Raw genomic sequence first — 27,069 nt, forward strand, 5'->3', positions numbered from 1 at the left:
CATACAAACTATATGCAAAACCCTTCCTGCCTCGAAGTGAGAGCATTCTTGTCTTACATGAACACATATCGTTCCAAGAGAAAGAAGCGAACTCACTCTCCATCCCACATAGTAGTAGAGCCCTGACTGGAAAACTCTGTTCCACAATTCTGAGGGTCGCAACAGAATTCCCCTTGCCTGCTTTGTCCTGCAATAACAAAGAGGACTCCACCAAGCATGGGGCTAACCCATCGCTCTCTAAAAGATAACTCCATTCTGACTGCTTATGCCTTTAAGAAAAAACATAAATGAAAGTAGTCTAACACATCAATTCATGAAACAAGATACTTTTTGTACTGCCATCCAAGTTACTCATATGCTGTCCTGAGTAGTCCAGTTTTGTAATTGAGTGCTAAAACATAAGGAGCAGAGGAAATGCGGGTCACCTTTATCTCCAGGATTCTATGGGAAGACCTGAGCAAATTCCTTTCAGAAGGTGTTGTCTTAAGGAAACCTGTGCAGGTTTGACCAAAGAAAAGTTATCCTTAATCATCTTACACCATACACAAAGTGATAGAACCAGTAGATGTGTGTAGTGTATGAAAACTCCTAATGTTGGATAAAAAAAGAAATGTACTGACATTTTAAACTGCGTTTCTGTTTTGTCGACTGGGCCACTTAGTTCTGCTGCGGAACAGATCCTCTTGTAAATTTAAAATTAAATAAAAGCATAAAAGAGTCCCTGTTAGTATTTATCAATGAACTAGCTCAAGTTAGTAGTGGCAACATCCACCCAAACTCTAACAGACACACAGCAAATCAAGAGCACAATCCAAGCATTACTAATGCACGATGAAAAACATTGTACTAACTACTAAACTTGGGTTCTGGAGTAGCATGCTACTTACTGGAAGAAGTTCTTCCATACCTCGTCAGGGGTCTCAAGCACTATGTAAATACTCTTACAATTTACAATTTCATCTTTGAGTGGAGTACAGTGCAGGTATGATCTGTCGGGTACACTTTACTGTCATTATAAGTGATTGGTAATGCTACATAGGCACTGTAACACCTCAGCACTTCATCTTGATATGAACAGGGGCATCCTCGACCAATAATCCGTCAGTTCTCATCATGACAATCGTTTTCTTGACCTCCGTGTTATACCATGTGAACTTGTGCAAGAGGTGGTTGTGTGACCTCTTGCACATTTCACCAAGCGCTGATTTGACTTGTTAAATAAAGAGTAGGTCCTGTGCCCCAGCATCTGTTCCTCTTCGGGGAGTCCAATTCACATCACTTCACTTTTAAGAGGGTAATACTCCAAAGCCCATAACAACTATCCTCACTTGATTTCTTAAAAGCAGGAAAAAACCTGTCACTCTGATCGCAGACCACCTTTTAAAAAAAAAAAACGTTATTTACCAGTTTCAAAATAAGCACTATATCATTACCAGCTTAAAATTCAATAAAATGTGCAACATTACACTGTATTCAACAGATGTATCTGCTACACATGAGACAGAGAATCTGTATGGCTTCTCCGAACATGGCTCAACATCACATCTCGTACATAGTACGTCACCCTGACCAAACACATTCCTAAAATCGCAGTTAAATCACATATCTGAAAGAGACACGTTAGTGATAGATTCCTTACCTTAGAATATCCCCAGGCGTCAGACTGGATCCGGAAATTTTTGCGTAGCAGTACCCTTGCGCGTCGGCAGGCGTCGTCTGCGGCTCCGCGTCCGTCGTCGGCGTCGTGGGCGCCGTGATGACGTCGTCGGAGTACTTAGACGCCGCCTCCGCGTGCTGACGTCAGTTCTTCTTTTTTCCGCGCCAGCCAGCGCAGATCTGGAAAAAGCAGTTCCCTAGTCATTTTTTGACTAACTTTTTGGATCTTTTGATCTATTTCGAAGTCTTCACGACTCCGACGGTGCCGTTAGGGATGCCCGGCTTCAAGCACTGCGGCGACTGCGAACGCCTCATGTCGGTTACGGATCCGCACCGACTGTGCCTGACGTGTTTGGGCGTCGACCATGACGACGAGGCCTGCCCCGACTGTCGGGCCCTCTCGAGGAAGGCCAGGCGGGAGCGGTCCTGCCGGCGACTCGAGATCCGCCAGTCGGCCCGCGCCGTGTGAGGTCCCGGTCCCACGGGAGGTCGAGGGACAGGTCGCGGGGGCGGAGCCGTTACAGCTCCGGGAGTCGGCGCCACTCCTCCGGGTCCAAGTCGTCAGGTAAGAAGCATAAGAAGTCGAAGAGACATCATCGCTCTTCCGACTCCCCCCGACGCTCGCGCGATGCGGCCTGGGGTTCGGGTGACACCGCCCACGCGGCTCCTCAGGAGTCGTGGGCGCCGCGTTCGGCTCCATACCCCCCGGTCCCTGGGCTGAACGCGACGCCGGAGGAGATAGAGCGCTTCCTCATGGCCATGAGGTCCCTTTCTTCTCTGACGGGTTCCGCGGCGCCTTTGGGCCCAGCGAACCCGTCTGGGGGCCCTAGTGGGTCGGGGGCTGCGACCCCGACGCCGTCGGGTGCTTCGGCCTCGACGCCACCGGCGTCTTCGGCGCCGCAGGGCCCCACGATCCCGACGCCGCCGCTGCCCTCGGGCTCGGCGCCGCAGGGTTCGGCGGTCCCGGCGTCGTCGGTGCCTTCGGGCCCGACGCCGCAGGGTACCGTTCGGCCCTCGTCGGGCGCTGGAACGTCCCTGGTGGACCTTCCGACCCCCCCCCCCCCCCCCCCCCCCCCCCCCGGGGTCGGTCCGTGTGGTGTCCCCTCCGGCGTCGGCCTCGGCCGACGCCGTCCCCAATACCTCCTCTCTATGGGTTCCGGCGTCGGGACGGTGCCTGTCGGCGCCGATCTCGACGCCGTTCGGGGATTTCCATCCCTATGAACCATCCTCATTCACTACCGACCCCGAGTCTCAGGAGATGGGGGAAGAGGAGGATTGGGAGGGGTCTGAGGACCCTCTGACAAGGGAATGTCAGTCTAACATGGACTGGACAGGAGACCTTGGGGAGGCCAGTGGCCTGGACACCTCTCCAGACACTGGATTCGTCTCTCCTCCTTCTGTGGCTTCGGAGGAGGGCGCGACATATAGTGTGGTGTTGATGAGGGCTGCTAAGGCATTGGGCCTTGAGCTCCCCGTCGCGGCCGTGAGGACTAACCTCCTCACTGAGGTCCTTAAGCCGCAGTCATGCTCCATGGAGCCTATGCTGCCGTTTAATGAGGCCTTGTCGGATATTCTTTTGGGCACTTGGTCCAGGCCCGCTACAGGTTCGCCTGTAGATAGGAACGTGGCCAGACGCCACCGCCCGGCTCCGGGCGACCCATGTTTCCTGTCCACCCACCCCACCCTAGAGAGTCTGGTTATCCAGGCCTCTAACTCCCAGACCGCCTTCCCGTCGGCTCCCCCTGATCGGGAATCCAAGAGGTACGAGGCCTTTGGCAAAAAGGTATTCTCGTCCCTTAGCTTAGGACTGCGGTCTTCCAACACCGCATGCCTCTTGGGCCGTTACACCCATTCTATATGGGAAACGGTGCCGGAATTGCTGCCAGAGTGTCCGTTGGAGGTACGGGCCAAACTCGGCCAAGCCCTAGTGGAGGGCCGGGACGCAGCGAAGTATTCGATCAGGTGCGGACTGGATACAACTGACTCGCTGGGCAGAGCGATGGCTACGACGGTGGCGATTCGACGCCACGCCTGGCTCAGATCCGCCAACTTCTCGGCTGATGTCCAGAATACCCTCATGGACATGCCGTTCGATGGCCGTTGCCTCTTTGGCGACAAGGCAGACCACGCGCTTAAGCGCTTTAAGGACTCCAGGGCTACGGCCAAGTCCTTGGGCCTCTCGGCCCGTGCCAGCAAGTGGGTGCCTTTTGCTCCTTTCGTGGCCAAGGAAGGGGCGTCCCCACGCGTGCCGCCAGCCACTCGCCGCAAACTGTCGTCCAGCGCGGCGGCGGCCGTGGAAACCGCCATGGAGGCGGTCGGGGAGGCAAGCGGAGCCAGTCCACACCTGCCCCCGCAGGATCCGCCTCTAAACCCTCCTAGTCTGTGCTTTTCGGCCCATGTGACGCCAGTGGGGGGCAGGGTTCGCCATCACCACTCTCACTGGCGCACAGTCACTTCGGACAGGTGGGTGCTGCAGATCGTCCGAAGGGGCTACTCCCTCCCCTTCGAGACGACCCCTCAAGCCATGCCACCGCAACACCACCGCGTATCGGGGGATCATTTGCGGCTCCTGCAGGAGGAAGTTTCGGCCCTCTTGGCCAAGGGGGCCATCGAGCGCGTTCCTGGGCCAGAAGTAGGTCGTGGTTGCTACTCCCACTACTTCCTGGTACCCAAGAAGGGCAAAGGGGGCCTACGCCCTATCTTGGATCTGAGGAACGTCAACGGCTTCCTCCGGAAGGAGAAGTTCAAAATGCTGACCTTGGCTCAGGTCTTGGCTGCCCTAGACCCAGGAGACTGGATGGTAGCGTTGGACTTGCAGGACGCATATTTCCACATCCCCGTCCTGCCGGCCCACCGGCGTTACCTGCGGTTCACGGTAGGCCACAAGCACTTTCAGTTTACCGTGCTCCCCTTCGGCCTTACCAGCGCACCACGGGTGTTCACGAAAGTGATGGCGGTGGTCGCAGCTCACCTGCGCAGGTTAGGGGTGTCAGTCTTCCCCTACCTAGACGACTGGTTGTTGAAGGCGGGCTCGCCCCAGGCAGTCGTCAGCCACCTCCAGACAACGGCGGATCTCCTGCACCTGCTGGGATTTTCCATCAATGTGCCGAAGTCACACCTGTGTCCCTCTCAGAAGCTCCTTTTCATCGGAGCGGTTCTCGACTCGGCGCAGTTTCGGGTTTACCCGCCCGAACAGCGGGTCCGGGATATACAGGCTCTGATTCCGTTCTTTCGGCCGTTATCCCGAGTTTCGGTCAGGTTGACGCTGCGGCTTCTGGGGCTGATGGCCTCCTGCATCCTTCTGGTGCATCACGCACGGTGGCGGATGCGGGCTCTGCAGTGGGACCTGAAGTTTCAGTGGGCCCAGCACTGGGGCGACCTGTCCGGCCATGTCCTGATCTCGGAGGGCACTGCGAGACAGCTGCAGTGGTGGCTCACGGACCGCGATTGGGTCAACGGCAGATCCCTCTCCCTTCCCCAACCGGAGCACGTAGTTGTGACGGACGCGTCCCTCCAGGGCTGGGGAGGCCACTTGGGAGAGGCAGAGATCAGAGGACTCTGGTCTCCGGCAGAGTCCCGGCTCCATATCAACCTGTTGGAGCTGCGGGCGATTCGTCTGGCACTGAAAGCATTCCTCACGTCTGTCCGAGGGAGCGCAGTGCAAGTGTTCACCGACAACACTACCGCCATGTGGTACTGCAACAAACAGGGCGGAGTGGGGTCGTGGACCCTTTGCCAGGAGGCTCTGCGTCTCTGGCAATGGCTGGAATATCAGGGCGTGACTCTGGTGGTTCAACACCTGGCCGGTTCTCTGAACGCCAGGGCGGACGAACTCAGCCGTCGGTGCTCGATGGATCACGAATGGCGTCTGAACTCGGACGTGGCGCAAGGCCTCTTTCAGCAATGGGGAGAGCCTTGGTTAGATCTATTCGCCACCGAAGAGAACGCGCAATGTCATCAGTTCTGCGCGTTGGAATTTCCAAGGCGGCACTCGCTCGGAGACGCTTTTCGTCGCGAGTGGAGCTGAGGTCTGTTGTACGCCTTTCCTCCTATACCACTTCTGCCCAGAGTGCTGAAGAAGATCAAGCGCGACCGGGCACAAGTCATCCTTGTGGCTCCGGACTGGGCTCGAAGGTACTGGTATCCCGAGCTACTCAGCATGTCAGTCGATCCCCCGATTCGTCTGCCTCTTCAGGAGGACCTTCTGTCGCAGCAGCAGGGGACGGTCCTCCACCCGAACCTGTCCAGTCTCCACCTCCATGCTTGGAGATTGAGCGGCGACAGTTGAGGCCATTTGACTTGCCTCCTGAAGTTTGCAACATCATTCTGGCAGCCAGGCGTCCCTCCACAAAGACGGTGTACGCCTGCAGGTGGAACAGATTTGTGGCATGGTGCACAGCAAAGGCTGTGGATCCCCTCAATGCCCCTCTCTCCGAGGTTCTTCTCTTCCTTCTTTCTTTTGCCCAGCAGGGCTCTGCTCTGGGCACTCTCAAGGGCTATCTTTCGGCTCTTTCAGCCTTTGAGGCTGCCTGACCAACCTTCTTTGTTCAAGTCCCCTATTGTTAACAGATTCCTGAAAGGCATCACTCATACCTTTCCTCCTGTTCCTTTCGTGATGCCTCAGTGGGACTTGAACCTGGTTCTCACCTTTCTGATGTGCGCTCCCTTTGAGCCACTTCATAACTGTCCGCTTCGCCTTCTTTCTTTGAAGACTGCCTTCCTGGTAGCCATCACCTCTGCCAGGAGAGTGAGTGAGCTCCAGGCCCTCTCTTGTAAGCCTCCCTTCCTGTCAGTCCATCCAGACAAGGTTGTTTTGAGGACTAGGCCCTCTTTCTTGCCAAAGGTGGTCACGGCCTTCCACATTGGGCAGTCCATCACATTGCCCACCTTCTTTCCGCCTCCGCACCCCTCGAGAGAGGAGGAGAGGCTCCACCGTCTGGACCCAAAACGTGCGCTCTCGTTCTATCTGGATCGCACATGCCAGTTCCGGGTGGATGATCAACTCTTTGTTGGGTACGCCGGCGCTAAGAAAGGGAAAGCGGTGCACAAGAGGACCATCTCACGATGGATTATCATGTGCATCCAGGCGTGTTACTCCTTGGCTAAGAAGGAACCACCTGTTGGGCTGCGGGCTCATTCCACTCGAGCCACGGCCACTACAACTGCCTTGGGCCGAGGTGTGCCCTTGCAGGACATTTGCCAGGCGGCTACGTGGGCCTCGTTGCACACGTTTGCTAGGCACTACTGCCTGGATAGTCAAGTCCGGAGAGACGGTTTCTTTGGCCGCTCGGTTCTCCAGGACTTTCTGGTGTAAATATTGGTTCGCAGACCCGCCACCACGTGGATGGTATTGCTGGGGTATCTATTCTAAGGTAAGGAATCTATCACTAACGTGTCTCTTTCAGATGCACAAGTTACTACTTGTGTAACGATATATCTGTAAGAGACATTAGTTAGATTCCTTACCGACCCACCCATCCTCCCCGTTCTGCGGACCGATATCTAGGGTTAAGGTCATCCCCTTTCAGGGCCCTAGTTTCTTGGCACCAGTGTCGGTTTTTTGTCATGGCTCTGCGCTTCTGGCGCGGAAAAGCTGTGGCTAAGAACTGACGTCAGCACGCGGAGGCGGCGTCTAAGTACTCCGACGACGTCATCACGGCGCCCACGACGCCGACGACGGACGCGGAGCCGCAGACGACGCCTGCCGACGCGCAAGGGTACTGCTACGCAAACATTTCCGGATCCAGTCTGACACCTGGGGATATTCTAAGGTAAGGAATCTATTACTAACTAATGTCTCTTACAGATATATCGTTACACAAGTAGTAACTTGTGCTTCAGGAATCATGATCCTGTTAAATTGGCGTATGCCAGTTGTGTGCGTAAAAATCAATTATTTGAAATGTAGCCAATACCTGCAGGTACAATCCCGGTATTTGGCCACGTGTGAGATTGTGATTGTGTTGTAGGTGTGTATTGTTTAAAAGGACCCCATATATCCCGGGGATGGGATTTACTGGGCAACGTGGAAGCATATAAATCGTAGTTCACATGGCAATACGCGAGACTGTGGTGAGGTATCGCCCTCTGCCCCATTTTAAGTGCACTCTCCCTTTTTGCCAGCAGCAGCCCCAATGCTGTGAACTTCCAGACCGGTTTAGGGATGACGTATCCCAATAAGGCTATGGCAGGTGCATGGTCTATGTCAAAACAAGTTATGCCCCTCAATATATGAAATATGTTGGTCCAGAATCTACCTATCTTAGGACAAGTCCAGGCCAGGTGCGCACAGTCTGCAGGTTTGGCCCTACATTTAAGGCAACAGTGGGGCCTGTCCGGGTATATTTTGTGTAGCATTTCGGGCGTGATGTAAATTCGCCGTAGGAATTTGAAGTGGAGAAGCTTGTGTCTGCTGTTTAAGGACACCTCCTTAGTTTGTAAACAGCACGGAGCCCATTGAACATCAGACATACGGTGGCCCAGGTCTGCCTCCCACGCGGCCCGTATCTTGGTGTCATGGACTGGAACCATCTCTCCGTAGGCCCTGTATAATTTAGAAGCCAAAACGTCCCCTGTGCTACTGTCTAGTATTATGGACAGGGGGGTTAGAAAGCCGGGTTCAATAGGAAAGCTGGGGACCCTAGCTTTTAAAGATGCTCGCATGCGGGCAAGCACAAACCTATCCATAAATGACGCCTCTGGAAACTTGTCACTGTCAGCGTCCGAGAAAACTTAGCCCTCAATGTAAAGATGGCCTATTTTTTTCACGTCAAACCTAGTCAGTGTACGTTGCACTATCCTTTCCCCGGTAATTGGGACCCATCGCTGATTTGGAAGCGGTAGGCTCGGGGAGTACATACTCAGAGAACCCATCACCCTGAGCAGCTTTTTCCAGGCCCAACTGGTAGTGGACACCATCTGGATGTTAAGGGGATTGCTAGTGTATCCCTGCAGTAGCACAGTGCTCAAGGAGTCCGGAAGGACGAGATCTGCTTCAGGCCTCAGATAGGGGATTCTGGCGTCAGGGCGAAACCAGGAGTGAGCATAGCCACGTTGCGCAATCAAATAATATAACTGAAAGTTAGGGACTCCCAATCCCGGCCTGTGGTATAGGAGGGTCATGAGCTCCCTGCGGACCCTGGGGCAGATTCCGTTCCAAGGATTCATGGTAAACCTCCAAAAGTTTTGGGACTAGGATAACTTTGTATTGTTTGTAAAAATCGCCTGTGAAGCTGTCCAGGCCAGGGGCGGAGGCACCGTTTAAAGCATCAATCGCGTCTGTTATCTCATCCTGTGAGAAAGGCTCAGCACGGAAATCCTGCATGTATTTGTCCATATATACCAGCGCGATCTCATTGAAGTAGTCATAACGCGCCTCAGGGGAGTGCGCAAGTTTAGAGGTGTAAAGTTCCTCGTAATACGTTAAGAGTGTGTCTCTGATATCAACCGAATCTGTTAACGGGTGCCCTGAATTTGAATTGAGAGCCGTGATATGACTTAGAGTATGGTGGTCTCAGTAGCTCTGCCAGCGTGCTCCCCGGACTTTCGCCTTCGCCATACTTGCGTGCAACCGCATATTTACCGAGGAAGTGGGTTTCCCTTTTCTCAGCCTCTCGAAATTCTAGTAGCAGTGCCAACCAACGCCGTCGTTGGCTTCTGGGGAATCTAGCATGGAGACCTCCAAGGCGGTTAGCTGCTGCTCTATGTTAGACAACGTTTTTCTCAAGTCCCTCAGTATACCTGTATGTTTGGAGATGACTACACCCCTGATGTAAGCCTTGAAGGCTTCCCAAAGAGTCGCCCACGTGTCTACTGACCCTGTATTCAGTTCAAAGTATTTTTCAATTACCTCCCTGATGTCATAGTCAAATAAGTCATCATTAAACGCCCTGTTTGGAAACTGGCGCTCATGTCTCCCCGGTCTGGGAATGCGAAGTTTTAACAAGACGGGTGCGTGGTCAAAATAGGTGCGAGTGAGGATGTTCATTGTGTTATGCCTTGTGTGCAGATTCGGAACAAGCAACCAGAAATCTAGCCTGGTCCAAGTGTTGTGTTGTGATGAGTAGTGGGTGTAACTTCGAGTCGTTGGATTGTGGACCCTCCAAGCATCAGTAAGTTGGAATGCCTCGCACATGTCCATCAATACCTTGCAGGCCTGGTTTTTTTTATCCAATGCTCTAGAGGAGCAGTCTGTTACTATCTAAGAGTTAATTGAAATCACTCCCAGTATCACATTTCCAGTACTCATACATAAAATGTGAGTGTCTAGTTCCTGAAAATATTCAGGGCTGTCGACATTCGGGGCGTAAAAACATACTAGAGTAACAATATGACCCATCAGTTTACCTGCGAATATAGTGTAACACCCTTCCTGATCAGTATTGCAGCAAGACAGTAAGAAAGGAAGACTCTTGTGGATTAGCATTGCTGTGCACCGAGCATAGGTGCTGTAATTGGAGATAAAGCGATGAGCACACCAGCCGGCCACAAAGCGTGTGGATTCGGACCTCTGTAAATGTGTCTCCTATAGGAAGGCGACGTCTACTTTGTGCCATTGTAAATAATGGGCACATATTTAAATTTTTAGGGTTATTTAGTCCCCTAACATTCCAGGTGATGAAAGACAGATATGAATGGGTAGTTAAGTCAGGGACTGTCGTCCTGTGTGACGTGTAGTGCAACCATGAATGCGAAGCGCGTAATGAGAATCAGTTATAATGCTGTGGTTAGAGCTGGTAAAGGAGTAACGTCTAACAAGTTGGAAATGTCCCCCTCCCCCACCCCCCTCCCAACCTCGCATACCAGTACGCAAGGCAATAACTAAATAAACAATAACCTAATGCATCCTGGAAATTCCCTATTCGGAAAAAACAGGGTCAGTAATTGATGCATTTGAAATTGAAAGTTCAACAATGTGCTACGCACCTAGGGGTGAAGCAACGCTCCGGTGGGGCCCAGCATTACATAAACAATAACCTAGAAATATAGTCATACCGTCTGATTACTTCGATTGACAAAACTATACGGCATGTGTTCAGATTATATGAGTAATACAGCAAGAGTCATTCACGAGAAAAGAGTTATACGCTGGCAACGATCCACTGTAAGGAGGGGATGAATCTGGACCACCGTCTCTCCGTTGGTTATCCGCGCCCTTGTATGATTTACAGAAAGTTTGAATGTCCGTAGCGTTGTTGAAAATCCGGAATGTCCCATTGACATTGATCCGCAGACGTTCCAGGTACAGCATGCTGTATCTAAGACCCAGATTCTGCAGTGTGGCCTTGACCCCGGTGATTTTGTGGCAGGCATCTTGGACCATCACAGTAAAGTTTGGAAAGAAGGACACAGTGGAGCCTTGCAATGTGATCGCACCTCACTCTTTGGCCAAGCGCAAAGCAGTATCCCTGCCGCTGAAGTTAATTATACAGGCAATGATGGAGCAAGGCTGGCAACCAGAATTGGGATGTGGGCCGGGAGTGAATGCTTCTTTGCCAAAAATGTCGATTAGCAGCGATTCCACGAAGGTGTCCATTCTGCCCGTGTTTGTCGACTCCGAAACTCCAATTATACGGAGGTTATTGTGGCAACTGCGTGCCTTCAAATCTTCGTTTTTGATGGCGATGTCTTTTAGAATTTTCTCCATACGGTCAAATCGTTTAGTTGATTGAGCGGCGCCATCTTCAAGATCCGAAATACGACCTTCTGCCATGTCAAGCCGCCGATCATGAATGTCTAATTTGGCCCCAAGGGAGACCAAGAGCTTATAGCGTGTGTCAAATCTGGTATCGATCGATTTGAATCCAGCCCTGAGTTCTACAAGAAGGTCAGAGTGTGATGCAGCAGTACCTGGTATTGCAGCCGGCCTTTGAGCATTGTCAGCCATTGTGACACTAGAATCTTGTGGTTTGCCTGTGGTCTTTTTTGCCCCTTCCTATGAGCCCACAGCTAAAGGCATCGCCTGCCGCCACTCACTGGTGTGGCACCGCAGGTTGAGGAGGGCACGAGTCTGTGGAGTAAGTGGAGGGACAGAGTAGGCAAGCGGCTCTCAACTGGCAAGAAGCCAAGCGAAGGTGGAGCGTCACACAAATTGCAGAGCAGGAGCAGCCCTCAAGACTGGCCGCAGACACACTTGTCAGCTGTAGTGGATCGGAAGTCAGAGTGGGTCGGCCCTCTAAGCAGGAAGAAGAAGCTGTGCCGTCTGCTGGGGAGACAATTGGTATCCAGGATGGTGAGGGCTGGGGAAATTGCACGTTCCACACTACAAGGGACCGTCGTGTCGGCAAGGAGCCAGTTTCCACCTAAATTATAAGCCAGCGTTCACCTCTGCCCAGTGTATCAAGTTCAGGACCAGCAAGCCGACCCGCGGAGCAATCATACCGCGTTTGCCACCAGCATTGCTGAGGGAATGAAGCAATGCCCTGGTTGTGAAGTCCCACTCGGCCGGTTTTCAGCCAGGGGCACTGTTAGTCTGCGGGGAGTCTATCCCCCCCCCCTCAATCCCCAAGGGCAGCCGTGGCCCCTGGCACCCCGGTTGCCTACGGGAGCGTCGTCAGCTGTATGCACAGCCCCTGAGACTGCTGGCGAAAAAAGGGGAGGTGCGCTGCGACAGCCGCTGGTGAAAGGATTATGGCGGGGAGGGGGGAATGTTCGGGTGACGCACTCACCGCAGGTCTAATTCGTCGACATTAGCGGGAGCACACAGGCATCAGACCTGAGGCCTCAACAAGCCAGGATGTAGGCCGCAACAGGCCCCGCCTCCCACAGCACCGGAGCCGACACTCGTGCGCCGCGGGCGAATTTCCGTATTTACAACAAGGGGTGGTGAGGGACAGAGTCTCTGAATGAAGCAGAAAACTCTCACCCAGTCAAGAGATCAGGGCTAGATCCAACACCGTTTTTTAGCTCACTGCACCATCCCAGTTTCAGAACCTGGCTGTATGCAAATTAGTCTGTTCCTGTCCCAGTGCATGATGGGAACAGGGCAAACCAAACTACAAAAGCCAATTCTTACACTGGGAAGGAAACAAGCTCCCGGGGACCGGTTTCTGGCATTACAGCCGTCTTCGGCCCGGTTTGCTTGAATCCTGATGGTGCAATGAGCAAGGGACTCATGTCTGAGTATACCCTTCCAAGCTTAGGGTGGACAAAAATATTTACAACAAGGGGTGGTGAGGGACAGAGTCTCTGAATGAAGCAGAAAACTCTCACCCAGTCAAGAGATCAGGGCTAGATCCAACACCGTTTTTAGCTCACTGCACCATCCCAGTTTCAGAACCTGGCTGTATGCAAATTAGTCTGTTCCTGTCCCAGTGCATGATGGGAACAGGGCAAACCAAACTACAAAAGCCAATTCTTACACTGGGAAGGAAACAAGCTCCCGGGGACCGGTTTCTGGCATTACAGCCGTCTTCGGCCCGGTTTGCTTGAATCCTGATGGTGCAATGAGCAAGGGACTCATGTCTGAGTATACCCTTCCACGCTTAGGGTGGACAAAAATATTTACAACAAGGGGTGGTGAGGGACAGAGTCTCTGAATGAAGCAGAAAACTCTCACCCAGTCAAGAGATCAGGGCTAGATCCAACACCGTTTTTTAGCTCACTGCACCATCCCAGTTTCAGAACCTGGCTGTATGCAAATTAGTCTGTTCCTGTCCCAGTGCATGATGGGAACAGGGCAAACCAAACTACAAAAGCCAATTCTTACACTGGGAAGGAAACAAGCTCCCGGGGACCGGTTTCTGGCATTACAGCCGTCTTCGGCCCGGTTTGCTTGAATCCTGATGGTGCAATGAGCAAGGGACTCATGTCTGAGTATACCTTTCCACGCTTAGGGTGGACAAAAATATTTACAACAAGGGGTGGTGAGGGACAGAGTCTCTGAATGAAGCAGAAAACTCTCACCCAGTCAAGAGATCAGGGCTAGATCCAACACCGTTTTTTAGCTCACTGCACCATCCCAGTTTCAGAACCTGGCTGTATGCAAATTAGTCTGTTCCTGTCCCAGTGCATGATGGGAACAGGGCAAACCAAACTACAAAAGCCAATTCTTACACTGGGAAGGAAACAAGCTCCCGGGGACCGGTTTCTGGCATTACAGCCGTCTTCGGCCCGGTTTGCTTGAATCCTGATGGTGCAATGAGCAAGGGACTCATGTCTGAGTATACCCTTCCACGCTTAGGGTGGACAAAAATATTTACAACAAGGGGTGGTGAGGGACAGAGTCTCTGAATGAAGCAGAAAACTCTCACCCAGTCAAGAGATCAGGGCTAGATCCAACACCGTTTTTTAGCTCACTGCACCATCCCAGTTTCAGAACCTGGCTGTATGCAAATTAGTCTGTTCCTGTCCCAGTGCATGATGGGAACAGGGCAAACCAAACTACAAAAGCCAATTCTTACACTGGGAAGGAAACAAGCTCCCGGGGACCGGTTTCTGGAATTACAGCCGTCTTCGGCCCGGTTTGCTTGAATCCTGATGGTGCAATGAGCAAGGGACTCATGTCTGAGTATACCCTTCCACGCTTAGGGCGGACAAAAATATTTACAACAAGGGGTGGTGAGGGACAGAGTCTCTGAATGAAGCAGAAAACTCTCACCCAGTCAAGAGATCAGGGCTAGATCCAACACCGTTTTTTAGCTCACTGCACCATCCCAGTTTCAGAACCTGGCTGTATGCAAATTAGTCTGTTCCTGTCCCAGTGCATGATGGGAACAGGGCAAACCAAACTACAAAAGCCAATTCTTACACTGGGAAGGAAACAAGCTCCCGGGGACCGGTTTCTGGCATTACAGCCGTCTTCGGCCCGGTTTGCTTGAATCCTGATGGTGCAATGAGCAAGGGACTCATGTCTGAGTATACCCTTCCACGCTTAGGGTGGACAAAAATATTTACAACAAGGGGTGGTGAGGGACAGAGTCTCTGAATGAAGCAGAAAACTCTCACCCAGTCAAGAGATCAGGGCTAGATTCAACACCGTTTTTTAGCTCACTGCACCATCCCAGTTTCAGAACCTGGCTGTATGCAAATTAGTCTGTTCCTGTCCCAGTGCATGATGGGAACAGGGCAAACCAAACTACAAAAGCCAATTCTTTCACTGGGAAGGAAACAAGCTCCCGGGGACCGGTTTCTGGCATTACAGCCGTCTTCGGCCCGGTTTGCTTGAATCCTGATGGTGCAATGAGCAAGGGACTCATGTCTGAGTATACCCTTCCACGCTTAGGGTGGACAAAAATATTTACAACAAGGGGTGGTGAGGGACAGAGTCTCTGAATGAAGCAGAAAACTCTCACCCAGTCAAGAGATCAGGGCTAGATCCAACACCGTTTTTTAGCTCACTGCACCATCCCAGTTTCAGAACCTGGCTGTATGCAAATTAGTCTGTTCCTGTCCCAGTGCACGATGGGAACAGGGCAAACCAAACTACAAAAGCCAATTCTTACACTGGGAAGGAAACAAGCTCCCGGGGACCGGTTTCTGGCATTACAGCCGTCTTCGGCCCGGTTTGCTTGAATCCTGATGGTGCAATGAGCAAGGGACTCATGTCTGAGTATACCCTTCCACGCTTAGGGTGGACAAAAATATTTACAACAAGGGGTGGTGAGGGACAGAGTCTCTGAATGAAGCAGAAAACTCTCACCCAGTCAAGAGATCAGGGCTAGATCCAACACCGTTTTTTAGCTCACTGCACCATCCCAGTTTCAGAACCTGGCTGTATGCAAATTAGTCTGTTCCTGTCCCAGTGCATGATGGGAACAGGGCAAACCAAACTACAAAAGCCAATTCTTACACTGGGAAGGAAACAAGCTCCCGGGGACCGGTTTCTGGCATTACAGCCGTCTTCGGCCCGGTTTGCTTGAATCCTGATGGTGCAATGAGCAAGGGACTCATGTCTGAGTATACCCTTCCACGCTTAGGGTGGACAAAAATATTTACAACAAGGGGTGGTGAGGGACAGAGTCTCTGAATGAAGCAGAAAACTCTCACCCAGTCAAGAGATCAGGGCTAGATCCAACACCGTTTTTTAGCTCACTGCACCATCCCAGTTTCAGAACCTGGCTGTATGCAAATTAGTCTGTTCCTGTCCCAGTGCATGATGGGAACAGGGCAAACCAAACTACAAAAGCCAATTCTTACACTGGGAAGGAAACAAGCTCCCGGGGACCGGTTTCTGGCATTACAGCCGTCTTCGGCCCGGTTTGCTTGAATCCTGATGGTGCAATGAGCAAGGGACTCATGTCTGAGTATACCCTTCCACGCTTAGGGTGGACAAAAATATTTACAACAAGGGGTGGTGAGGGACAGAGTCTCTGAATGAAGCAGAAAACTCTCACCCAGTCAAGAGATCAGGGCTAGATCCAACACCGTTTTTTAGCTCACTGCACCATCCCAGTTTCAGAACCTGGCTGTATGCAAATTAGTCTGTTCCTGTCCCAGTGCATGATGGGAACAGGGCAAACCAAACTACAAAAGCCAATTCTTACACTGGGAAGGAAACAAGCTCCCGGGGACCGGTTTCTGGCATTACAGCCGTCTTCGGCCCGGTTTGCTTGAATCCTGATGGTGCAATGAGCAAGGGACTCATGTCTGAGTATACCCTTCCACGCTTAGGGTGGACAAAAATATTTACAACAAGGGGTGGTGAGGGACAGAGTCTCTGAATGAAGCAGAAAACTCTCACCCAGTCAAGAGATCAGGGCTAGATCCAACACCGTTTTTTAGCTCACTGCACCATCCCAGTTTCAGAACCTGGCTGTATGCAAATTAGTCTGTTCCTGTCCCAGTGCATGATGGGAACAGGGCAAACCAAACTACAAAAGCCAATTCTTACACTGGGAAGGAAACAAGCTCCCGGGGACCGGTTTCTGGCATTACAGCCGTCTTCGGCCCGGTTTGCTTGAATCCTGATGGTGCAATGAGCAAGGGACTCATGTCTGAGTATACCCTTCCACGCTTAGGGTGGACAAAAATATTTACAACAAGGGGTGGTGAGGGACAGAGTCTCTGAATGAAGCAGAAAACTCTCACCCAGTCAAGAGATCAGGGCTAGATCCAACACCGTTTTTTAGCTCACTGCACCATCCCAGTTTCAGAACCTGGCTGTATGCAAATTAGTCTGTTCCTGTCCCAGTGCATGATGGGAACAGGGCAAACCAAACTACAAAAGCCAATTCTTACACTGGGAAGGAAACAAGCTCCCGGGGACCGGTTTCTGGCATTACAGCCGTCTTCGGCCCGGTTTGCTTGAATCCTGATGGTGCAATGAGCAAGGGACTCATGTCTGAGTATACCCTTCCACGCTTAGGGTGGACAAAAATATTTACAACGGGCGAATTTCCGGCACAAACGGCTTCACCGCTTCTCCAGCAGGCAAGGATGGAAAGCCTCATGAGTTGGAGCTTTTAGCTTGCCATTACTGCAAGACAGCCAGATCGGAGCTGGGTTGCCAATCGGAGCTTCACTGCTGCGCGACCACCTCGGTCCGCGGCATGGCTTCGCCCCAATTGCAGACCACTTTACCCTCTTTTTGACCACCGTAGTCTGTAACTAAAGGCAAATTATATGTTTACTTTGGGAGAGGGGTCATTTCAGAGCCTCTCACAAACCTGAAAGTATGAAGACACAGACAACAGTATTCTGGAAGGAATGATTTTCGTCCTTCAGATAATCAGTTTTGTTCTTATTCCTTTTTAGGTCGAGCCTGGGAACACGCATCCGAAGGATGCGGTCCAGGTGGAGAACTATAGCGAGCTGACACGGGGGAATGACGGACAAGAAACTGCCACGCGCTTCTCCCCGGCTGGATTCAGCTGCCTGCACGCGCACCACACTCACGCATGCGCACATCACAGCCACACGCATACACAGCACTCACGCATGCGCACATACACACGCATACACAGGCACACCCCCCGTCGCCGCCGCACCTACACACATACACAGAGACCCCTCCAAACACACCAGCCCCTCTCCTCCCGGCTCCACTCACCGGTGTCTGGCGGGCGCTCCCCGGGTCTCCAGGCTCCTTCCCTTCCTCCGCAGCTGCAGGCTCTCTCTCCACATGGGAGCCCCGCCTCCTCAGTGCGTCCGCTTCGCCCCGCGGGTCTTCACCCGGTCCCCATCTCGGGACCGGGACTTTAAGGGAAACAGTATCCAGGGCTCCTTCCTGGTCACGGGAGCCCCGGGGCCACAACGCTCACGCCACTTCCTGCTGCCGGCTCCTCTTCCTGGTTGCACGTCAGGTCCCAGGCCAGCAGCCAAACAGAGCGCGGCCCGGGAATGACGTCACAGAGGTGTCCCGCAGTACCGCCCCCGGCCTGCCTGACTTCCTGGTCGCAGGACAATTCTACTGCTGAACTGGGTGTTATAACGCAGTCTCCACATGTAACTGTCTGCAAAGGTAATGCAACACTTTTCAGTTCTCAATTACTTTATTCAGGCACTGAAGTGGGGAAAAAATGTAATTAGATTAAGTTGGCAGCCCTAAAAGATGTACTTGTTTATTGCCGAGACCGTGTACGATTCTAAGCTCACTCGTAAAATCATTTGTAAGTTTATTTTAGCGGAATGGTAACATTTCATCGGAGGCTCCTGCTCTGTAAATGCGGGTCAACTCAAGGGTGGGTTAAATGTGCAAGAAATTCGCCATTAATGCGTCCGGGTCTGCACGGTCTCAGTTCTGGGTGCTTTCTATTCACATAGAAGAAGAAAACAACGTATTCTGAAACACACTGATCTTCCTTTCAGGAAGTAACTGGTGGTTTACTACTCAACTCTCTCGTCGATTTCATTATCACGTTTGTGTGGCCTCGATGCTGTGACAGTTATAGTCGCGGATCGTAGATGCACACAATAATCCTAGCTATAGATCGATATGATGAACCGCAAGTTTTGAATATCCTCCGGTTTACTTTAACGTCTAAAACCAAACCCGACTTTGAAGTCAAACGAACGCACAAACCTTGCAACTTGCAGTGTCACTTTTGGCAGGAGTCGGGATAGGTAACAAATTAATAGGAAGAGAAGAGCCGTGTCAGTGGCCTGGCTTGGCACTAAGAGCCCTAGTACGAGCCAAGCTAGCAACAGTGGGTGAGCTGTGATTGCACTTTTAACTTGTTTGCTTGAGAGTTTCATGCTGTTTGCTCTGACTCTTTCCTGAATTTTATAAAAGATAGCTCATAGTATTGTTGTGAGCTGAACTCCCACTGCGCAGTAACTGCTCACAGGAAAGAGCCAGATGCAACAGAAGAATAGAAATGAAATAGGTCATGGGGTAATTTTCACACGTTGCGTTTGTCTTAGGTAAACAGAAGCATACTAGAGATAAACAAAAAGCTTCTCCAACAGGAGACCCCTGCTTGTCACACAGTGAAAGTTCACTGGACCCTTTGCATTGCTTTAATCTCCAACACATCGACCTAAGCTGTAGAACCATCTTTCCCCTTTCACATGCACCCCCCCTTTTCTTCTATATTCATACCCTCCAAAACACACTACTGCAAACACTACTCCAAACACTACTCCATATACCCATTCTCCTGATATACTCCTATTAAATGTACTTGCACCCAAATCTGTCTGTACACTTACAAATTGTTCTTTCTTACAGACACAAAAACACTCATACTTGTCTTCCTGTACACCCATTCTTCTTTTCTCCGTTTGGTATGCCCTATTAGCAACCTAGAACCAGAGGCTAACTTTGAATTCTGAAAATATATCTTCACAGTTGTGCATCCATCTGCCCCAGAAGTCATTTTCCTCATGTGCAGGCAGTCTGTGGCACAAAATCCCAAGCAGAAACCACAGATGCAGGCAGAACCGCAAGCTAACAGGACATCTTCCACAGACATTTTTCACCCTTCTGACCCTTATAGGATAAACAATCCTCTTTGTACTCTACCTAGCCTATCTCCTTGAGTCGATTTTATGTGTAAATTGATTGTGAGTGTCTTCACCGAGTGGGGTGAATGAGTCTGTGCCATACCCAGCCCCTTTTTAGGTCAAGCTGATGTGGCATTCATGCGAAGCATGAATGCATCAGCTCGACAACTTATGTTGCCCGTATTTAGGAAAGTGGACAGCAATCAGACGCGCGCTTCCACATTGTCAGATTTCCTCGGGAGCGCGAGTCTGAGCTGCGCTTGCGCGGAGCAAAGCCCTTGCTCACACACAGACACAGGCAGCCCCCGCCCCTCTGCATGCACGCACGCACACACACAGGCGCGCGCATGCACACGCAGGCACACAGCACACATACAGGCACACTGCACACTATCCCCTGCCTCGCATTCTCTCAATCACACAGTCACGCATGCGCACACACATTCCCTCGCGCACACACGCGCGCACACACGCACACACCCCCCCCCCCCTCCCCTCCCCCACAGGCACGCACGGACTTCACATCAGCCCTGGGCCCCACTCACCGACTGCGCTCTTCCGGCGGGGCTTCTCACGGCGCGTCTCCTCTTCTCAATCGGGGCTCCCTCAGGTCAGAGGAGCCCCGCAACAGGCGCCACACTCCTCCTTCTCCCCGGCCCCCTCTTGGGGACCCGGGCTACCCAGGACCGGCAGGGCGCTCCATGCGCCAGCAGGCCGTCTCACGGACCTCAGGAGGCGGGACTTCCGGTCGGCCACGAGCGGATTGGCCGCCTGGCCAAGAGCTTCCGGGTCGCCGCGGGCAGCGCGGCGGCACTCTCGCAATCAACACAACAACAGGAGATGTGCACGCGACTGGCCGCTGGTGTCTCGCGTCTCTTCCGCCTTGTTTCCTGTTGTTTTTGTATTTTAATATCGCCTTCATGTTGCTTTCATATGCATGCCCGCGTGGGCTGTGAAACAAATGTAAAGGGTGTATTTTTATTGTTCCTCTTGTTGAGTGCTTCATTAATATTTTAATGTAGCAAATTAAAAACACAACTGGTAAATTTAGCGCCGCTGGACACTCATTCAAGAAATTCAGACGGACGGAAAAGATCTCCAGGTGTTTTCAGGTTTGCAGCCGGCATGTAGAAGCAGCAATTACTGAGCAAGGAGCAGTAGAAATCTGGTTAGAGCCACTTCAGTCTGCCCTGGCCGGGGGGACCAGTTACACAGAGAATACCACTTTGTTTAGGATCAGTGCGAGCTCGCCAATAACAGCGGCTTTCCAGTAAGAACTGGACGCCGTGGGAAGCTTCTTGAATCCACCACGGTGACGCAGGCACATAAGTGACTGTGGTCTCCTTTCGTGTGCTAGAAATTAAAAAGATTTACTAAGGGATACCACAAATTGCCCGGAGTTCCACTGGGAAGGGCGTGAGGACAGGGGTCATAGGCGCAAAAGGGTGTGGGGCCAAATAGAGTTAGCCTGTTGTTCGCTGTTAAATTGCAAGTATGTTGTTTTGGAAAAAGTGTCCACAAATAATTTGAAACATGAAAAAATATGATTGTTAGGATGTTCTGGCCCGAGGCCCTCCTTCAGTTTTCAGACCCCCCCTCCCCCCCCCCCCCACCCCATCCGTTTGCAAATAGAATGTACATATTAAAATTATTTGGGCACATCATTAAAATGTTTAACTTTTCTACAAGAAATATTGTATATGTACTTTTTTATGCAAAGAAAATGTAAATACTGCATAAATGACTTTTCTACAACACATATTTTATATGTACTTTTATGCAAAGAAAATTAAAATAGCGCATACATAAAAACATTGCCATTTACAGTACTAATAGCTCAAACTTAAATAATGCGAGACCTATTGCATTGCAAATGCTTGTTCTTATTTACAGTCGAAAATTGGGAACGCTTATGCTCTTTCAAAAAAGCAAGCCTCCAATTGCGACCAGGCCATTATACAACCAAGAGCTTTTAATCCACCAGCAACCAGCCTGACTCGCCATCATAAATGTACCAGAGAGGTTTCCAGAGTCCTGCCGAAGATACAGCAAAGAGCAACTGTAGTTCTAAGAAACATGGCTTAGGAACAGTTATCGGAGTTGTAAACCTGAGTTTATTGGTATCCGATGGCTTGCCCAGTTCTGTAACACCTGTGCTAAAATCAAACCTAGTCAATTGACTCTGTTGGGGTTTATTTCTAAAGGGGCTTTTGTAGACCCTACCTCTGTCCCCTTATCAGAGGCGCAGTATGTCCATAGATTTCATTACATACCTATTTGCCAAGCAAGTGCATGTCATTGTATGGACAGTGTGGGTTTCCTGTACTCAAACGTTACTCTGAAACGTATCCTCGGTGCAAGTGTTCTGGTTGCAGATTGTATGCTCCATATCTGGCGGGTGCATTAAATCCTTGCGAGAGCGATTGCCGAGTAGCGCATGTAGTTTCTGGAAAGTTCTCGAGAGATGCACACAGCTTACTACACATACAAAACAGTGTTTTTTTTCCATTGCTTTCAATCTTCAAATGAAAGGAAATTGCAAAATAGCAAGTTGCACTGGAAAGCAATACCACATTTGTTTCTGCAGCACCAGTGTGTAGTTGGATCTTCATCTGCATGACCCTGGTACCAACATTTCTACTAGTATTTCACTCTGTTTTGCCCTTTTAAAATATTTTTGGATAGAAAAATCACGTAAGTTGTAGGAGAAGGGCAAAATAGTATTTTTGCCACCAGACTATTACAGGCGTGGGGCGAAGGGAGTGAAGGAAGAGTTACAACTGAATGAAGCACTGTAAAGGTCAAGAAAAAAAAGGGCGCAACGATGTTGGGAAATTAGGTTATGGGCTGACTTCCCCGTAAACAGGAGTAGGTGGGGATGGAGGTTTGCAGCCACAAACGTGTACTTTATTATCGACAGACGGTACTTCTACATCATTATTTTAAAAATAAAGTGATTAGAGAGGTTGATATTAAATATCTGAAACGTTGGTTCCAAAGATTTCTGTACTGCCAACTCTTATTCGGAAGGAAGTGTTTTTTGTCTTCACTGGAAACAGCAAAAAAAGAGGCCGTTTTACTGAGGGGCAGTTAAATGTGTTCTTGACCTCATACTAGCTCCTAAATACAGTTGGTTTTGTGGTGAGTGCTTTCGTAAGGATTACTAAATAGTTGTTCTAGGTCTTGCCAGTTTAGAGAACATTATATTGTATTATTTTGCAGCATTTGTATAGCTGTTTATTTGCCTGATTAGGCAGAGAAGTACTCTTATTTGCACCGGGTTCCTGGGATCCCTTTTAGTGTGTTTGATTCGATGGATGTTAAATGCATTATATCCTCTTTGGGAGATATTGGGTGAACTGTATGTGGTTCAAAGGCAAGCTTCAAACGTGGTGTGTTGTAGGCCGCTGCACATAAACATAAAGTGTTGCAGATGATTGAGCATAGGTTACTATGTTCCAGCCCATATTGTTAGTCCTCTGCATAGTGTGTGTCTATGACTCTGAAGAGCCTGGTTTTTAATGAACACTCCAGAATTCAAGATAGTTCCTGATTCTTATTTGTGCAGTTCTAAAGCTTGACCGTCAGGACAGAGGCGTTTGTGCCGTTTTGCAACTTAGTGCAGGGTGAGACAGTCAAAGTAGGCGTAGTGATCTTGTTTGGTGATCGCTTCCCCCATGGTAGCATTGTCATATTATGAAGTCAAGGCTTAAAGTTCCCGTTAATGGAACACATCGTCTGTGCATGTGGCTTCTAGTTGCATATGTTTGCATAAGCTGTTTACAGTTCATTGTAGACTGGAAACTCTAACCTTCTTATCCCACTCCCTCCCCCCAACCATGTGCGTATGGAAACAAATCAAAGTTCAAATGTCCAGATTATGGTATATGAGAGTTGTCTACAGGTGTGGAGCTTTCTTTACATATTTTGCTTGAATGGATATTATGATAGTTAGTAAAATAATTCAACTCTAGTATAGACTGCAGAATATTTCCTTAGTAAATAGTAGCTAATTTGCCCGTGAAACAAGTGTACATTTTGTTACCTACTTCGATCCATGTTCCAGAAGTATGTTAACTCCTACAACTATCTTGTGGATGTGTTCCAAATAATTTTTGAATGATTGCAGTGCTCACAAATAATAGAGAAAGTTAATTTATTTGCATCCTAGTGGTCCTCTGCTGTCAATCAGTTGATGTGAGATACAAGACAGCCTACGGTTTGGCTCCATATCCATTTCTCAAACTGTCGATATCCCTCCTGCTCTTAAACTTTACTCCCTTTGTATGAGCATCAGGATGTCTTATGGTCTCAGATTGCCTGCTGGTATGCTGTCGTCTGGGCATAGTGCACAATCACTTTAACTGCTCTGAACAGTCATCCCTTTTACTTCTCAGTTAAAGACCTGCATGGATTTATAGGTACTAACGGGCTTCATCTCGTGCTTGCCCCCATGTGTGTAGCCAATATGTCTTCTAGCCAGCAGAAGCAACTTACAAAATAGAATTAAAATCCTGTTTTTCTATTTTATTTATTCAGGTGATGCTAAACTTCGTCCTGAGGCCAAGAAACGACTACTCAGCTATGTGGAAGAAGAGCCATTGGATGCCAACGGATATTTTAACTTGGGCATGCTGGCTATGGATGAGAAGCGGGATACTGAGGCAGAGATGTGGATGAAGAAGGCCATAAAATTGCAGGCCGGTTTCCGAAGTGCTCTCTTTAATTTGGCTCTCCTGTATTCGCAAACATCGCAGGAATTGATGGCCCTGCCTGTCCTGGAAGAGCTGCTGCGTTACTACCCTGACCATACAAAAGGGCTGATCTTAAAGGGAGATATCCTAATGAATCAGAAGAAAGACATCAAAGGAGCGAAAAAGTGCTTTGAACAAATCCTGGCGATGGATCCCAACAACGTGCAAGGGAAGCACAACTTGTGTGTTGTCTATTTTGAGGAGCGGGACTTAATAAAAGCAGAGAAATGCCTGGTTGAGACCTTAGCTTTGGCGCCCCACGAAGAATATATCCAACGTCATCTGAACATCGTCCGAAGTAAAATTCTAACCTTAAATGCTGCAGGCCATTCAGTTCCACCATCAGGTGCAACAGCAGCTGTGGAGGAAGAAAAAAAAACTTTGTTTGAAAACATGAAAGAAAGAGACAATGAGCAGAAAGGTACTTTGTCAACGAACACTAACAATAACAAAGGGCACACTAAAGCCAAGAAACAATTAGACAAAAATACCTCTGACAAAGAGACCAAAAAGAAATCAACAAAAGACATAAAGGACATTGAAAAGAAGAGAGTGGCTGCTTTGAAGAGACTGGAGGAGATTGAACGGATTTTAAACGGTGAATAGCCTTTCATGGAATCACAATGGAGCTTGCAGATAACGAACAATTTTAAATCTGTTGTTTGGACCACAAGCACTCCTTTCAGATTCTGAAAGTGACAATTCAAAATATGTGATATCAGACTACAGCTCATAGTCCTAAGAACAAGTGTAAGTTATGTTACTTGACAGAGAGGGGATCAGATTTTTATTTAAAGAAAAAATAGCACTGGAATGATGAGGTCATGAAGATGAGAATGCTTAGAACCTTTGCTTGATGCTTAATAAGTGTTATCTGAAAAAAGAGAAACGTTCCTAAAACAGTGTAACCAAGGAGGTACTTAGTGGGGAAATATCATGCCACTTAATCAAATACAGCCTATGTGTGTGCGTGTGTGTGTTATATAGCACTCAATGGAGTTTTTTTCGTTTTGGATCTTTTGTCTACACACAGACATGGTGCTTCAGAAAAAGTTGAACTCCAGGCTAAAGTTTTCAGTGGGTTTGTATCATTGTGTATGTGTGCAACTGCAAAACTTGTGTTTTGCGTTTTAATAGGAAAAAATGACCATGTTCGTCAACACAATTAGAGGTATATCAAATTCTGAAGTTAGTTAAATGGTTATGTGTGTTCTTTCTGATTTTGTACATCATGCCATGTAGTTACATTTTTGATGAGCTAAGCCTACCCTGCTCAGTTGTAATCCAGTGCACAAAGTCTTCTTTTTCTTTGGGTTTTTCTCTCTTAAATCCAATTGTTAAATCACTATTTCACCTAGGAACCCTGCACGAGCCAACGTATGCAAGTTAAATCAGGGTTTCTGGTTCAAAAACACAATCACTCAGCTCTTTCCAGTACAAGCCTAAGTAATGTTGTGCGCCTCAGAGATGTTGCCATCTGCAGTACCTCTTCATTAGTATCGGGTTGCATTTGATGGTCCTGCTTTTTGTGTACCATTGTCGACTTGGGGATTGGTGCTTGATGAGGTGCCGTGAAAAAGAGGTTTAGATGTACCATTACTACGGGTTTTCCTCATGTCATTGGTGCACCATCTGGATAATGTTCCCGCTTCAATTAATTAAATAACAAATGTATGTAATTAATCAAGTGCAGTAGAATCTGCCTCCTTATCGTTTGATGAAAGTTAATTTGAAATCCCATTGGTCATGTCCTATTAGACTGAGATGAGATTATGTATTTTAATCATCCGAAGATCTTGCGAGGCCTAGACATTCACCTGTTATAGCATTTAAATCGAAAATCGGCACAGTGTATTGGGATAATCCTACTTTAACACATTCAAACAGTGGACAAGGCTAATGCCTGGATTTAACCTGGGCCATTTCTGAGCGCCTCATAACAGATGATTTGTTTTAAATAATAAATATCGATATTCGCAAAAGGTGAATAAATTAAGCACTAATTTTATGAGAATTTAATTTTTGGAGAATTGCTATGGGGGCAGTGTTCTAAAAACAATAACACAAGTAACGCTGTCCCTTTCTGTGCATGTGCGAGAGCGTGTATGTCTTATTTTTTGTCTGTTTTAACTATAATTAAATGGAAGAAAGCTTACAGACATCAGGGGGTGAAGTTCAGTGTAACACTACACAGAGCGAAGAAGACAGAAAATATCTGTACAAACTTTAGGGCCAAGCGCTTCTTGTGTGCTAGTCTTTGATACCATCTCGTTATCCAATCCCAAAAAAGTATTTTCCTTTCGCTGGGTCAAGGATTTTATAACTGTTTCACTAGTGATAAGATTCCTGGTGTTAATTTGTTGTCGACGCACACATTTCTTGCATTTGTAATTATTTGAATGTGCACTTCGATCTTTAACAGATTCTATTTTGTGTTTCATTTCCCTCTTTGTATTGTTGCCTACTTTAATTGCATGATAGTAGTTCTCATATCACTTATCTACTATTCTAAAACCGCTCCAGTTTATGACCAGTACGTATATAAATTGAGTGGAGCCAGAGGCATGTCCGGTGCACAATTCTTCCTGCTGTTGACAAAGTAACATTTTGCTGCCCTGACTCCCCCATTAAGAGGTCACAATGGCTACATGTCTGGGCAATCTAGTTTTCCCATTTAGTAGCACCTGAAGTTGCCACACAGTATTGGCACATATGTAGAACATTTAGGCGACAAATGGACACAGATTGGAGGCATGTATATATCTTGTTATGAATA

General features: G+C 49.1%; 1 protein-coding gene across 2 annotated transcripts in view; it reads left to right on the forward strand.

Annotated features, from left to right (window-relative positions):
- Nucleotides 1-26,302, forward strand: part of TMTC3 (transmembrane O-mannosyltransferase targeting cadherins 3) — a 570,313-nt gene extending 544,011 nt beyond the window's left edge. For both annotated transcript variants that reach the window (XM_086918002.1, XM_086918005.1), the window contains exon 14: nucleotides 24,079-26,302. In XM_086918002.1, the coding sequence (XP_086774128.1) occupies nucleotides 24,079-24,899 (821 nt within the window). In that variant the 3' untranslated portion in view covers nucleotides 24,900-26,302. The remainder of the gene's footprint in view (nucleotides 1-24,078) is intronic.
- The last annotated feature ends 767 nt before the right edge of the window (nucleotides 26,303-27,069 follow it).

Source organism: Lissotriton vulgaris, chromosome 1_1 (genome assembly GCF_964263255.1).
Source record: "Lissotriton vulgaris chromosome 1_1, aLisVul1.2, whole genome shotgun sequence".
Taxonomy (NCBI): Eukaryota; Metazoa; Chordata; class Amphibia; order Caudata; family Salamandridae; genus Lissotriton; species Lissotriton vulgaris.